Source organism: Balaenoptera ricei, chromosome 1, assembly GCF_028023285.1.
Source record: "Balaenoptera ricei isolate mBalRic1 chromosome 1, mBalRic1.hap2, whole genome shotgun sequence".
NCBI classification, from domain to species: domain Eukaryota; kingdom Metazoa; phylum Chordata; class Mammalia; order Artiodactyla; family Balaenopteridae; genus Balaenoptera; species Balaenoptera ricei.
In genome coordinates this window covers 171544409-171559050 of record NC_082639.1, presented here as the reverse complement: position 1 = coordinate 171559050, position 14642 = coordinate 171544409, and the positions used below count along the sequence as shown (strand labels likewise).

Below are 14642 nucleotides of genomic sequence, written 5' to 3'. Positions count from 1 at the left end.
TGTGGTGCATGGGCTTAGCTGCTCCGCGGCATGTGGGATCTTCCCGGACCAGGGATCGAACCTGTGTCCCCTGCATTGGCAGGGGGATTCTCAACCACTGCGCCACCAGGGAAGCCCTATATCCAACTCTTTTTCAGATTCTTTTCCCATATAGGTCATTACAGAGCATTGAGTAGAGTTCCCTGTAAGCAGTGTATTTTTAAGATCCATCCATGATGCCATGAGTACAACCAACCCACTGCTTCTACTTCTTTCCTTTCTACCTCGCACTTTGCTATGGAAGTGGTCCTCCATTTTCAAAGATTTCACCTCTGTGAAATTCTCTGGGAAAGCTTAAAACCCAACTATGGACACAAATTTAAATAGGCAAGAACTACCCTCGCCAAAGAAAATCAAAAATAAGAACATTCGTCACCCAAACAACATTTATTAAAAGCGCACAGTGTATCACACACTGTGCTCCGTGTTAGAAACACAGAGACGAGAGGACCGGCCACACACTCAAGCAGCACACAGAGCAACACAGGGGCACAGCAAACACGTGACAACGGGAGAACTTCCTGGTGGAGGTTCAGATGACGTGCAGTGAGAACAGGGGAAAAAAACACTCCTTTCAAGGAGTACTACTGAACCGAAAACTGCAGGATGAGTAAGACAAGCAGGAAGAGGGCCATCCAGGCAGAAAAACATCACATGTAAAGGCGTGAGGAAACCTAGCATGCTGTCATCACTGCAATCCTGGAACTGCTGAAACAGGAAGACGTGAGGACAAAGAGAAGAGACAGGTCACTTTTCAACCCGTGAGCCGCAGCTGCGCCGTAGAAACCTACAACGTACAAAACTTGTTTTACACACACAGAAAATTATGGCAAAGTCAGATGGTGCAGAGCAGGTGGTGGATGGCAATGTACAAGAAGGTGCAACTTACCAGGAGCGAAAGGAAAACGGATCAGGCCCCACAAACAGTCCTAACGCAGGGTCCCTGGGAGCACATGGGAGGTGGTGAGCAGATCTTCCAGAACTGCCCCTCGATCCCGAAGGAAGGCCGGCTGAGAAGTGAGGAGGTAGCCGCTCTTCCATTCAGCACAAAGCAAACACACTATTTACTCCCCCTCCACGGTGGGTGCTAGGTTTGAAGTGCTGACTTGTTCTGTGTTTTGAGTCTTTCAATCACTTCCACTGCCCACTAGAGGCAAAATATTCTGGAAGTCTATCTTGACACAAAAAGGCCAAAATCCACTGGGCTAGACAATAAAGAAACTTTGTATCTAGCTAAGCAGCTTATATCATAGTCTGTAAGTAATACAAGTCTGTCTTCAAGAATTCTGGAGGGGAAAGAGACAGACTGCTGTCTCAGAAAGACCACCACGGGGTCTTCCCTGGTGGCGCAGTGGTTAAGAAGCCGCCTGCCAATGCAAGGGACACGGGTTCGAGCCCTGGTCCGGGAAGATCCCACATGCTGCGGAGCAACTAAGCCCGTGTGCGATAACTACTGAGCCTGCGCTCTAGAGTCCACGAGCCACAACTACTGAAGCCCGCGAGCCACAATTACTGAGCCCGCATGCCACAACTACTGCAACCCATGCGCCTAGAGCCCGTGCTACGCAACAAGAGAAGCCACCGCAAAGAGAAGCCCGCGCACCGCAAGGATGAGTAGCCCCCACTCGCCACAACTAGAGAAAGCCCACGCGCAGCAACGAAGACCCAACGCAGCCAAAAATAAATCAATTAATTAATTAAAAAAAAAAAAGACAGACCACCACGAAGTAGTGTAAGAAAGACCACCACGAAGTAGTGTGTAGATGGAATGAAGGCATGAAGAACAGTAAGGGTAAGAAGATAAATAAGGAGAGGATCACCCCAGTCCAGGCAGGCGAGGGGTAATGCAGAAGAGGAGCACGAGGGGCTAGAGAGGAGGGGTCCGTGACAGTGATGAAACCATTATGGGAGAAAACAGAAGAACGGAAGGAAAGCAGGATAACGCCCAGGTCTCCCGACCACTGAAAGCAGCAAGCAAAACCTACCAGAGAAAGGATCCTATCTACCTTTAAAGTAAAAGTGTTATCCAAAATAGCCCCCCTTTCCAGGAGATCAATAAATTACCAAAAAACGACCTACACATCACAAACCAGCTATCAGTTAGCAACTAGATATTGTCGTGGTACAGAAAAACACTGGCACGAGGAGACCCTTTCTAGAATTCAAGTCACCTCTGACTTGAATTTCCTAGGTCGCTGGCTGCTTTGTATCTGCCAATAAAATGAAGATTATCACAGCGCTAAATAAAAAGAAAAAAGGAGGTCAAGGAACTTGTAGGTGAAAGTATCAGAAGCTTCCAAGGTGGCGTGGTCACATGGTCAAAGGCACAGTTGTTGTAAAACACTTGCAGGGTTATGGCTTTCTGTAAGAAACCTGATGTGCCCCGCTCCGTTTAAAGAACCAGGGGGACAGAAGAAGGCTTTCTCTCAAGCTCTGCAGAGCTCTCTAATGATATAAAAAGTCTGGTTTCTCTTTCGTCCCACAGGAGGAGCTTGTGGACACGTCACCCTCCCCATCCCTGTCCTGGTCTTAATCCCAACCCCGGGCAGGTGTTACTGTTTCTTCTCTCACCCCTGAAGCTTCTGAACGCCTAGAGCAAGTCACACACTGCGTGGACTGAGTCCACAGCCACTTCACGCTAACAGCTGGGCCCTCGGTGTAATAACGCTTTTATCCATCTTAGGTGGTTTTCTGTAGTCTTCCTATGACGTGGGTTATCAGTCTCTCGCACCTTTCCCAGTTCTTTCGCTCTGGCACCGCCATCATCCATTCTCACACAGCAACAGAGGGATCTTTTCTAATCTCTCAGATTATGTCACTTTTACTGCTTAAAACTCTTCCAGGGCTTCCCTGGTGGCGCAGTGGTTGAGAATCTGCCTGCCAATGCAGGGGACATCGGTTCAAGCCCTGGTCTGGGAAGATCCCACGTGCCGCGGAGCAACTGGGCCCGTGAGCCACAACTACTGAGCCTGCGCGTCTGGAGCGTGTGCTCCGCAACAAGAGAGGCCACGATAGTGAGAGGCCCGCGCACCGCGATGAAGAGTGGCCCCCACTTGCCGCAACCAGAGAAAGCCCTCGCACAGAAACAAAGACCCAACAGAGCCAAAAATAAATAAATAAATAAATAAAATTTAAAATGTTTAAAAAAAAAAAAAAAAACTCTTCCAGTGGCTGCCACATCCCTTCCCCTGCACCTAAAATCTCTGCCCCAGCCGAGGAAAGCCTACACGCTGCACCTCTCCACCTCCACTCCTGCCACTCGCCCCCAGCCCGCTAATCTCCAGCCTCACCATCCCCATTGCTTCCTCCGGGCCTTTGCACCAGCCCCTGGGAATTCTGCCTACTTGATATGCCCCTCCCACAAATCTTCACAGGACCAGCCCCGTCTTGTCATTCAGGTCTCAGCCGAAATGTCACTTCCCTGACCATCCAATCTAAAGCAGCCATCCCAGTCACATGATGCTATTTAAATCCTACATAACTCTCATGTTTTGTTTTTTTTACTTTCCATATCCACCCCCCTCCAAGCCCCACACTAAACTTCTTGAAAGGTAAGCTCCCTGAAAACTCTCTTCTTCTTTCCTGTGTCCATGGCACTTAGAACAGTGGCTGGAATATAGTGGATGTTCACTAAATACCTGTTGAACAGATGTTGTCTCCAAAAGGCCATCCAAAAACAATCAGCAGGTTAATGAGGAAGAATGAAGAGCGATGATTTAATGTGATTTCGTTTGACATCAGTCCCTAGTTTATTTCCGATAAATTCATCTGATTAAACTGAATCACTATTCCTCACTATACAGACAACCCTGGGGCAGCAAGGGGAGATGCTGTCACTCTGCCCCCGTCCGGAGATCCCACCAGCAGTGGGCATTCCTTCAAGTCATTGCTGTACCTCTCAAGCCACTGGAAATGACTGCACAATGTCGATGGCAATCTCTCAGCAGACTCCACACTTTCCTTGCCCTCCACGGCTCCCAACACGCCTACTCTACTCTGCCCTTTCTTTCCTACCTCATCACCTTCACACCCTGTTTAAAGATACCATCGAAAGAAAGATTATCCAACACCCCTCATACAAAAGGTAAACATTAAAAAAAAAAGAAGAGGAAAAAAAAGGGTAATCATTACACCCCTTCTCTTTCCCTGCTGATGTGGAAGAATTAAGATCTCTATGGAAGTATTAGACATAGAAAAAAATAATAGTCACTGAGATGTTTACTCTGCACAGGGTGAGGTCAGCTCCACATCAGTCGAAACTTGATAAGAAACATTTACCAATCTTCTCATCCAGTTTGGATTTAAATATGGGAGGATACCTCTGTTTTCCTTTTTCTACGTCAAAAATAATTATAGTTATGCTCTGAAAAGCAATATTTGAAGTTATCATTAGCCAAAAGAACATCATGACTACTGTCCTGCCCAGTATATAAAAACATTCTAGAGAGACTTCCCTGGTGGTCCAGTGGTTAGGACTCCGGGCTTCCACTGCAGGGGGCATGGATTCAATCCCTGGTGGGGAAACTAAGATCCCACATGCCATGCGGCTCAGCCAAAAAAAACAAAACAAAAATAAAACCATTCTAGAACATTTCTTCACAGGTAGACCTCGTTTTCATTTCATTTCTGCCAAGTGACCTGCAGTAAATTACCGAAACCCTTTGAGCTTGAAATTCCTTATCTGTTGTATAAGAAGGGGGTAGCCTCGCTTCACAGGGTCATAAGGAGATTACCTGGGATGAGCAGCCTAACCTCGAGGCAGGTGTTGGGCACATGAGGGGTTCCAGGAGAAGCTCCCTCTCCATCCTGGGTGGGAAATGAGAGCACAGGGCTTTCAACCATGCTGGTTTACAGAGAAATTGTTCATTCCACTGTGGAAGACCATTACACTGCCTTGACCATTTTTTATTTTTACCACTAGCAGTTTAAACTGGTATTCTACCATAGTTTACTCCTTATGGTTTTCCATTACTTTCCTAAACTTGCGCCTTAGGGATTTCTGGTAGAAATGTTTCAAATTTAAATAAATAGTACTAAGTTATAAATCTGTTTCTAGAAAAACCACTGAAATGTGCATTTCAAAAGGGAAAGTTCAGTATTTACTGGCCCCATGAACGTTTTCAATGAAAATCTGGTTCCATTAACCAAATAAATCATTTGTTTTTTGGATAAATTTTATGTAGAAAAGAGCTAAAAATGGCCACAGTGGCTGAGTCTGCGAAGCTACTTTTCTTGCACATGACCTAACTATGTTGAGAATTTGCATTTCTTCGATAAGATAGTTTTCTTTTGATAAGACGGTATGCAGAACGTTTTAAGAACCCTCCTTAACGCTCAGTGCTCCTAAAGGATCTCCTAATGACTAAGACTTCTTGGCTCTCCCCAACAAGATGAAAAATTTTACTGTCTCACCTACCACTCCAGAGTAAGTATACCTCTCACATGGTCTGTCGTCTATGTTTGCTTTTCTCAACGACATCTGATTAAGGAAAATGTTCTGTTCAGTACCTAGCACACCGTCAAAAAAAGAAGTATTTAAATAATGTTTGACTTGATTACATGGCATGAGCTGAAAAGAACACCCTGGATTCCTGAATTCTTATATCCCATTCTTCATATTCTTTGTGATACTTGTTAGTAGAGAAGGGTGGTGAGAGGTTTACAATACATGATGGCAAATCATACCAACATGTATTGGTACGCAGTTACCTTATTTGAGCTGGAGCGAGGCTGGACCTCACATGAGCTGCAAGAATGGCTCAGTGTTAAGTTAGCTTTAGAAAGACTTTTTAAGGAGTCTCACACACCATGGTAGATTACCAAGAGATAAAGGTCTACAGTATTCCTTAAAAGCTCCAGAAAAGAGAGGTTTTGTTTTCTTGTTTTTACTGTCTGCTGCTGGGGGGCAGGGGACGTGAAGAGGGAGAGAAAACAGTTCTTCCCAGAAGCAGTGTATGAATAAAGGACCCTCCGTGTCCCTCCCAGATAAAGAAGTTCTAAGTTAATTTTTTAAATATAAGCAGGTTTGTGCTACGTTTCTTTATAAAGTCTAAATCTGGTTTCTCTGAAACAGGTAAAAATACAGAAATTATTAAATGCTTTTCAGCTTTTAATTAGTGTAGCAGAAGTCACAAGGCAACAAATTTCACTACAGCACATGAAATGTGAGATACTTTGCACATTTTTTAAAATAGATGATTTGTTTAACAGCCTTTGAGAATGACAATCTATAGAGAACCTACCTTAAACTTTCTTCTGGAATAAAACCTAAACTAACTCACTACATTACTACTCAACAACAAAAAGAAATTCTTTCAGGACATGGTACAATCATAATAATACAATGTTCCAATGTTATAACTTGAAAGGTTCGTAATTTCAAAACACAATTTCAGTTTGGGAAAATACGTGCAAATAAAACCAGCAATTCTACATGAAAATAATACAAGTATTTCAGCAGAAGTTAAGCTCTTGGGCTGTACAGCTAACGAAGCTGCACCTAGTTGCCTTTAGAAATATATAAATCCGACTGACCAGGTATCAAACTTCTAAAGGAGCTACTACAATATCCCATTTTTTTGGTCCCAGACTCCCCAGACTAGAAGCTCAAATAATCAGATATTATTTCACAGCATCATGGGATAACTAGAAATAATTACGATACCTCTGAAGCACCAAAAGATAAGAAGCCATAAACCTAAAAATAAATCATGATTGGTTCAATTGAGCTCTTTAAAATAAGCTATTATTTTCTCGAAAATATTATCCGTATTAGGGCTACGTGATAAAATTTGTTTAAACAGAACACTAAATTAAATAATCGGAAAAACCATTCTCCAAGTCATTAGGGATAAACAGGCCATCACTATTTCATTTAAACTATTAATGTAAATGTGAAGCTGCAATATGGGATTCAAATGTAAAATTATCCTTTGTGCCACTTCGTCAAACTGCACTGTCAATACAGTCAGCGGCCACCAGGCACATGTGACTATTTCGATGTAATTAAAATTAAATATATTTTTTTAAAAAATTCAATTCCTTGGTCCCACTAGTCCCATTTCAAGCGCAGTGGCTGCAGGTGGCTGGTGGCTACCATACTGGACAGCACAGATGCAGTTCATTTCCATCACAGCTGGATATAAACGCCAAATATATGACATCAACCACGGAGACAGGCAAATTCAAGTCCTCTGGCCTTCCATGTGGCACCGCAGAATACTGTGTGTGCTTTTGTGTGTACATTTTGTTAATTTACGTTTCAGCAGCAAGTACAAACAAAAATTTTTATAAAACTATATCTAAAAAGAACAGTGAATGCTTATAGAGTTAGCTAAGCTCCTTCATAAAAACATTCTTCTTTGAATACAACACTTCACAAAATCAAAGTAATGAAAAAAAGATATCTGATATAATTTTAAATGGCTGAGAAATTTTGCTTTTAATAATGATTTCCCTTTATTTGATAAGTAAATACAATATGAGAGTGGCTCACTAAAAAGCCATACTGTCAAACTGCAAATGACCCTTTCTTTAATGAAGAAAAAATAAGGTGTCAAGTATGAAAGAATAATCAGTTTCTCCTCACCAAGTTGTGGAAATATCACAGAACCAGACATACTAACTATGGCAGGTATCTGAGGTATCTGAAAATGAGTGTAATTATTACCCCCTTTTCTGCAGTACCCTATCATTTCCTCTATTGTGATCCTCAGCGCTTGTCTACTTATTTTTAGTTAGCCTGCTAAAATGCATCATCCCCTTCTGGTTTGGGGTCCAAGTATCACTTCATGTCCCACATGGAAGAAAATCACTTGATTCTCTAACATTTGGTGAGAAAACACATGAACACAATTTATTTGCACATTTTTAATATAATGCAGTCTAAATATCAACAGCAAATTATTTTTAACATGCCTTTAAAAGCAGATCAAAAAAATGTACTCTTAATGCCACAGAACTATACACTTAAAAACGGTTAAAATGGTCATTTTTATGTTACGTACATTTTACCCCAACAAGAAAGCATATCAAGGCAACTATCTACTTTCTGAGACTATCCATTTTTCCATATTAAGCATAATGCTCTTCCTGATAAATTAGAATTTTTCAAAGTAATAAATTCAAAACCTCACTTGGTGGAATAAAAATCCACATTAAAAGCTAAAGAGGAGAATATATTTAAGAAAACAATCTTATTTTCAAGTACCCCAAACATTACAGGATAGAGACACATATAACATGAGGTTACTAAATGAAAATTTGTTTCATATTTTTATGTGTCGCAAGTATAAGAATCTCCAGTTTAACCAATATTGCAAATTCAGGAGAAGTTCTTATCTAGCAACTATTCTAAGCGAGGCAATGAGACACTAACTGCTTCATAGACAGTAACTCTAATCCTCACAACCACCCTAAGAGCTACTATCATCCCCATTTTGCAGATGGTGAAATTGAGGAACAAATCAGTAAAAAAGAAAAAAGGCTACAGTCCCAAAGGTAGGAGCTGAGCAAATACTGCGCATGCCATCACACCACACAGAGTCTCATTAAGAGTCTACTGACATTAGGAAAGGCAGTCAGAAGAAACATGCTGCTAAATTTCAAATATAGTCTAAAGAGCTACATAAACTTTTATAGATTGTGATGATCTGGTATGTAGTTGGGAGAAAGAAAACTTTCATAAGCATTAAGAAAGCCCAAAGAATACCTTCCTTCTTCAAGGAAGAAATCATATTGCAACAACTCACACTTGTTGTCTTGCTCCTATTTTTAAGAAGAATTCACAGACAACTTGCAAAAGTTATTTTAAGGCAAAGAAATGTAAATCCAAGGAATAAAAAATTTTAACAGCAAAATCCCTCACCCTTATCCAATGTCCGTATTTTAATATTGGGCATTCACATCACAAACCTAACTTCATAAACAGGTATTAAACTAAAATAGGATGCATAATGCTATTAACACTTTCAAATTCCCTGAATCCTGGCAGGACAAACTATCCCAAACCATCTAAACTCAATTATCAAATCCAATAAATTAAGTGTGACCAGTACGTGAAAGTTTAGGACGCCCTCCTTCAACACAACCTAGGGGGCCTGGGGACAGAATATTATATTCTGCATCTGTGACTGCATATAAACAAAATTTGTCGCCACTCATTCCACAGATTGTATAAAAGTAAAAGAAAAGTTGTTTCTTTGTCTTAACAAATGAAGTCATAAGAAAACATCAGATGACTGCAAGATGATCCCGCTTCAGTGGGAGAGGTGTAAGTACAACTTCCTCGAGGAAACACACTAATGAAGTCTGCATAAGCCACTGCAACCCTCCAGGTTCTGCGACCGTTGAAGGAAAGGGGCATTTCAAATGTCTCAAACCTGCTGTTCACCTGTGTCCTGGTGGCCACGTCAAAAGCCTACAGAGCCTATAAAGAACTCACTAATCTTCTCAGAAGTCTCGCTAAACAAGTTGTGGGAAACAGCAGGAACCAGGCAAATGCGTTTACTGCGATCAAAAACTTTGAGGTTGCATTTATTAAAACCAGTTTCCAGAAAGAGATAGAGTGGCTTGGCTGCCATCACAGCTATCAAGATCGAAATTCAACTAAAAAGCAAGGGTTCTCTTTTCAGTAGGTATATTTCGCTCCAACTTAAAGCTGTTTGTTTAAAGACAAAGCAAATAACAAGATTCCCGGCTCCCTTGTTCTTGACCTTCAAGAACTGCAAAAAGTCAGGACCCAGCCAAAGAGAAAAAGAAAAGTTCGACTGGCTGCCTCACCGACTCTGGAGCAGTTGCTGGAACCCCTCCCCTCGGTGAGGGTCTCCCCACTCCCGCACGCAGGAGCTTGGGGTGGAGAGCCCGGAGGATGGAGCCGCAGCAGTTCTCCCGAGGTTTGCAACGCAAAGACCACCCGCGACGCGGACTCAGGCCCCCGGGCTCCTCTCGGGACCTGCACGAAGGCGCGCACCAGACCCCCGCCCGCGACCCCGCACACTTCCGGCCCCGGCCCCGGCCCCTACCCGCCAGCCCGCTTACCGGCATCATTTTGGACCCGAACCGCATCGAAGCGGGTGGCCAGACCGCGGCTCGGAGCCGAGCGGAGGCGCCCCCGGGGTCGCGCGGTGCGGGGGAGGGGAGCGCAGAGGGAGGCCGCCCGGGAGGCGGCGGACCTGTTGCAAAGCGACGGCGGGTGGCGGGGCGGCGTGCGGGTCCGCAGAGTTCTCCCCGCGGTCTGGGGCGCCACCGAGCCCCGGGCCCACCTCCGACCGGGCCCCCGGACGCGGCTTTGTCTCCTCAGCGCTCGCGACAGCCCGGACTCCCCTCTTTGCTCCGAAACCAACTAATCCCGGGGCCTGTCCCCCGCCGAGCCCGCGCCGGCTCCGCCCCCCGCACGGAGCCCCGCCCGCGGCGCGCGAGGCTGGCTGGGGGAGGGGAGGCCGCTGAGACGAGGCCGCGGGGACGAAGCCGCGCGCGCCTGCGCGGGCCCGCGGCGGGAGGGAGGCGAGGCGGCTGGCTCGCGCCCGGGTCGGCGGGCGCCGGGTCACCGTTTCTTTATTTGCCTTCGGACGACGCGTCGCCGGGGGCGCGCGGCGGAGCGACCGGAGCGCGCGCCTGCAGGCGGGGCCGGGGACTGTAAGGCCGCCTCTGAAAGACGGAATAATGAAAGACTCCGGAGGAGCCCGGGGGCCGCGGCCGTCACCTCCCCGCAGTTTCGAACTGGGCCGGGAGGCTGAACCTTGGCCCGAGACTCGGCACCTGGACGGGTCCTCCCCGCGGCAGTGCCGCGGGGCTCGGCCGGAGCCAGGCGACCGGACCTCATGGGAGGACCCGGCCGCACGGCTGGATCGGCCGATGTCCCTGGAGGCCCGGCGACTGCCCCGTCCCAACAAGATGGAGATCGGCGGGGCCGTCTCAGCCCGCAGCGCATTCCGAGAGTTCCTGGTGAAGGAGTCCTCGGGCTGTCGCCTTTCGTCTCATTTGCCATCGTCCAAATTCTGATTTAGAACTCATGTGTGACTTTCTATAACTAAAAACAAACAAAAAAACCCAAACATTTAAAAATGACTAAAATGGTCAATTTTGTCTGTTTTACCACAATAAAAATAAGTAAATAAAACCAAAAAAGTTTGAAATGCGCAAAGCAGCTTTCTGAGGCGCTGCTTTTCTGTTACTCAAGAATGTCCTGGATTTCCTCTCTGAAGGGTGCTTGTTACACCCTCAGGACAGTCTCGGATATGACCACACACTGCTCCCTTTGCAGGGAGCTAAGCGAAGGCCTAGGAGAATTGCAGAGGCTCATTTCGAAAGAGTAGCAGAGCTGGTTCAGGCACCCTCTTCCACCTTCCAGGGAGACAGATTCCAGGAACCCTAACTCCAGGAAGCCGTAGTTCTGGCAAAATTGTCCCTGTGAGCGAGCTTAAGTGGAGTGAAGCACCTGGATTTATCTAGCCTCAAGGATGGACAATTCTTTCGTTGTCCAATATATCCCTTACCAGAATCTCCATCAAAGTCCTATCCTACTCTCCCAGCTACATATCTGGAAATATTAAGTATTAAACTATGGCTAATTTGATTAGTATTAAAATTTCTCCAAAACTCTAGTTTAAAGTCTAGCTTTATTAAGAGGATTGTCCTAAGTCAAGTAAAGGGAATTCATCCCTTTATTCAGTAAATATTTATCCAATACCTACTACATGCTGGGTATTCTTCTAAGTGCTGGGATACATTAATGAAGAAAACAAAAATTGGGTGGAAAAATCAGTAGCTGAGTATATTAATAATTAATACTTATTTAAATTACCAAATATAGTTATAAGAAAAAAAATTAAAGGGGCTAAGGGGATGAGGCATGCAGGTGCCATTTTAAATCAAGTGGTCAAGGGACTTCCCTGGTGGTCCAGTGGTTGAGACTTCCCCTTCCAGTGCAGGGGGTGTGGGTTCGATCCCTGGTCTGGGAGCTAAGATCCCCCATGCCTCAGGGCCAAAAAAACCAAAACATAAAACAGAAGCAATATTGTGACAAATTCAGTAAAGATTTAAAAAATGGTCCACATCAAAAAAAAAACTTTAAAAATAAATGAATAAATAAATCAAGTGGTCAAGGTAGACCTCACTGAAAAGATGATCTGTGAGCACAGACTTGAAGGAGTGAACTACAGCAGCGGTCCCCAACCTTTCTGGCACCAGGGACCAGTTTCCGGGAAGACAATTTTTCGGAGGGGGAGGGGTGGGGGGATATAGTTCAGGCGAGTGATGAATGCGAGTTATGGGGAGTGGCAGGTGAAGCTTCGCTAGCTCTCCCGCTACTCACCTCCTGCTGTGCGGCCTGGGTTCCTAACAGGCCGTGGACTGGTACCGGTCCACAGCCGGGCAGTTGGGGATCTCTGAACTACAGCCTTCATGAAGGCTTCCAGGCAGAGGGAACAGCCAGTGCGAAGGCCTTAAGATGGGAGCCTACTTGGCATATTCCAGGAACGTCAAGGAGGCCAGGATGGCTGGAGGAGACTAGATAAGGAGGAGAGAAGTAGCAGATGAGGTAGAGTGATATAAGGAGCCGGATAATGTACAGCCTTGAGGGCCATTGTAAGGACTTTGGCTTTTACTCTGAGTGAAATGGGGAGTCATGGAAAGATTTTGAACAGATGAGTACCATGATCTGACATATTTTAATGGAATCATTCTAGCTGCCATGGAAAACAGACAGAAAGTTAGCAGAGAACCTGTAGGAAGAACTTGCAATAATCCAAGCAAAAGATGAAAGTGGCTTGGGCAGTAACAGTGGATGTGGTGAAAAGTGGTCAGATGTGGGATGTATTTTGAAGGCCGAACCCATAGAATTTCCTGATAGGATAGATATGGAATAGGAGAGTAAAAAGTCAAGGGTGAGTTCAAGGTTTTTGTCCTGCAGGATGGAAGCTGCTACCAACTGAGAGGGAGAAGACCCTGAGTGGCAAGTTGCAGGGAAGAGGCAATCATGTTAAATTTGAGAATCTTAATAAAAATAAGAGAAACCCTAATCCTGGAATTTAGCACATTTGTGGAAAGCAAGACTCCCTTTTGGCAACCGGCAGGGACTGTGTAACACAAAAAAACCTACCTCATATTCCGCTGGCTTTCATTATTTTCTGGCATACAAAGAAATCTCAGAAACAACTATAAGATACCATGATCCAAGTCATCCAGGAAAAGAATTCTGGATATCGGTCACTAAACCTCCCGTTCCCAACAATGAGAAAACATCTCTCTTTGCCATCCAAAAACTGGTCACACACAATAGTAAATTATATTTAGAGGGAGCATCGACAGCCCTGGCTTATTAATAATAACAGCAGTAGAAGAAAGGAGAGAATTATTGGAATAAGATGGCCAGGTCTATTTCTTTCCTGCCTGTTCTCACAAACAGTTTGTTTTACTGCCTGTTTCTTCTGAGGAGAGGAAGAAAAGGGGACAGCAGCTGGCGATTTGTCCCAAAACTCACTTCCAGCCAATTGAGAATTCCCTGCTGCCAAATAGCAGGCGTGTTTCTGTTGAGGGTTTTGTTTTCTTTTCTTTCTTTCCTTTTTTTTTTTTCTTTTTTAGCGTTGAGCATGAAACCAGTGAACCCCTGTCTATGCTTTGGTTTCATTCCTTCAGATTCTGTGCCATCACATATAGCTCTCTGATGGGTTGTTTTCTCCCTTCCAAAGTTCCACCTATTTCTTCATTCCCACTCTCACCTGCTTATTCTGCCGAGATCCTGTCCTCGTTTCTCCGGACTCTATAATTCTATATTCAACTCCGAGAAAGATAAATCAAATCACCACCAGCTGGGTGCGGATGAGCTGTGTTCTCTTTGGATCTCACCTCAGCCCCAGGCACAGTACAATTAATCACTTGTTTGGCTTGAGTTCAAATGTTTGAGTTCCCAACTTCCTCCCCATGTTACTTTCTTTCCCATTTCCCTCAGGTGTTCCAAACCTTGCATCCCTCCCCCGCTCAGAAGATGAACTCCCAGTTTCCTTACCCAATAAAACAGAGGCTATTGGAGCTTACATTATACTCCTGCAATATCCTTTCTTCCACTTCCAACCCATCATGCAGCCTTCTCCGCTTCCTTCCTCTCCTTCATTTCACCCTGTGTGCCTGAATGTTGCCAGGCACCATTCTAGACTCTAGAGACACAACAGCCTGCAAAACAAAGACTCTGCCTTCATGAAGCTTGGATTCTAGTCAGGGAGTTAGACAATAAATGAATGAGATTATAATAAATGCTTTGTGGGGCGGGGGAAACAACTAGGTAAACCAAAGAGAGTAGTGCCTGTTTTGGATAGGGTGGTCAGAGCAGTCCTCTGAGGGATGAAGCAAGGGAGGCAATGGGACTCTAGGCAGTGGGAAGAACAGGGACAAAGAGCCTGAGGCAGGAGTGTGCCTGGCATCTTAAAGAAACAGCAGGGAATTCCCTGGCGGTCCAGTGGTTGGGACTCTGCGCTTTCACTGTGAGGGCCTGGGTTCAATCCCTGGTAGGGGAACTTAGATCCTGTGAGCCACAGGGTGCAGCCAAAAAAAAAGAAAAACCAGCAAACAGGACCAGTGTGCCTGGCGCTGAGTGAACAAGAAGAGTG

The 14642-nt window shown here is 45.0% G+C and overlaps 1 protein-coding gene across 1 annotated transcript in view; it reads right to left on the bottom strand.

Annotated features, from left to right (window-relative positions):
- The window catches only part of TP53BP2 (tumor protein p53 binding protein 2), a 66808-nt gene extending 56375 nt beyond the window's left edge, over nt 1-10433 (bottom strand). The window contains exon 1 of the mRNA XM_059941897.1: nt 10078-10433. Coding sequence (XP_059797880.1) covers nt 10078-10104 — 27 coding nt within the window. The 5' untranslated portion in view covers nt 10105-10433. The remainder of the gene's footprint in view (nt 1-10077) is intronic.
- Between the last annotated feature and the right edge of the window lie 4209 nt (nt 10434-14642).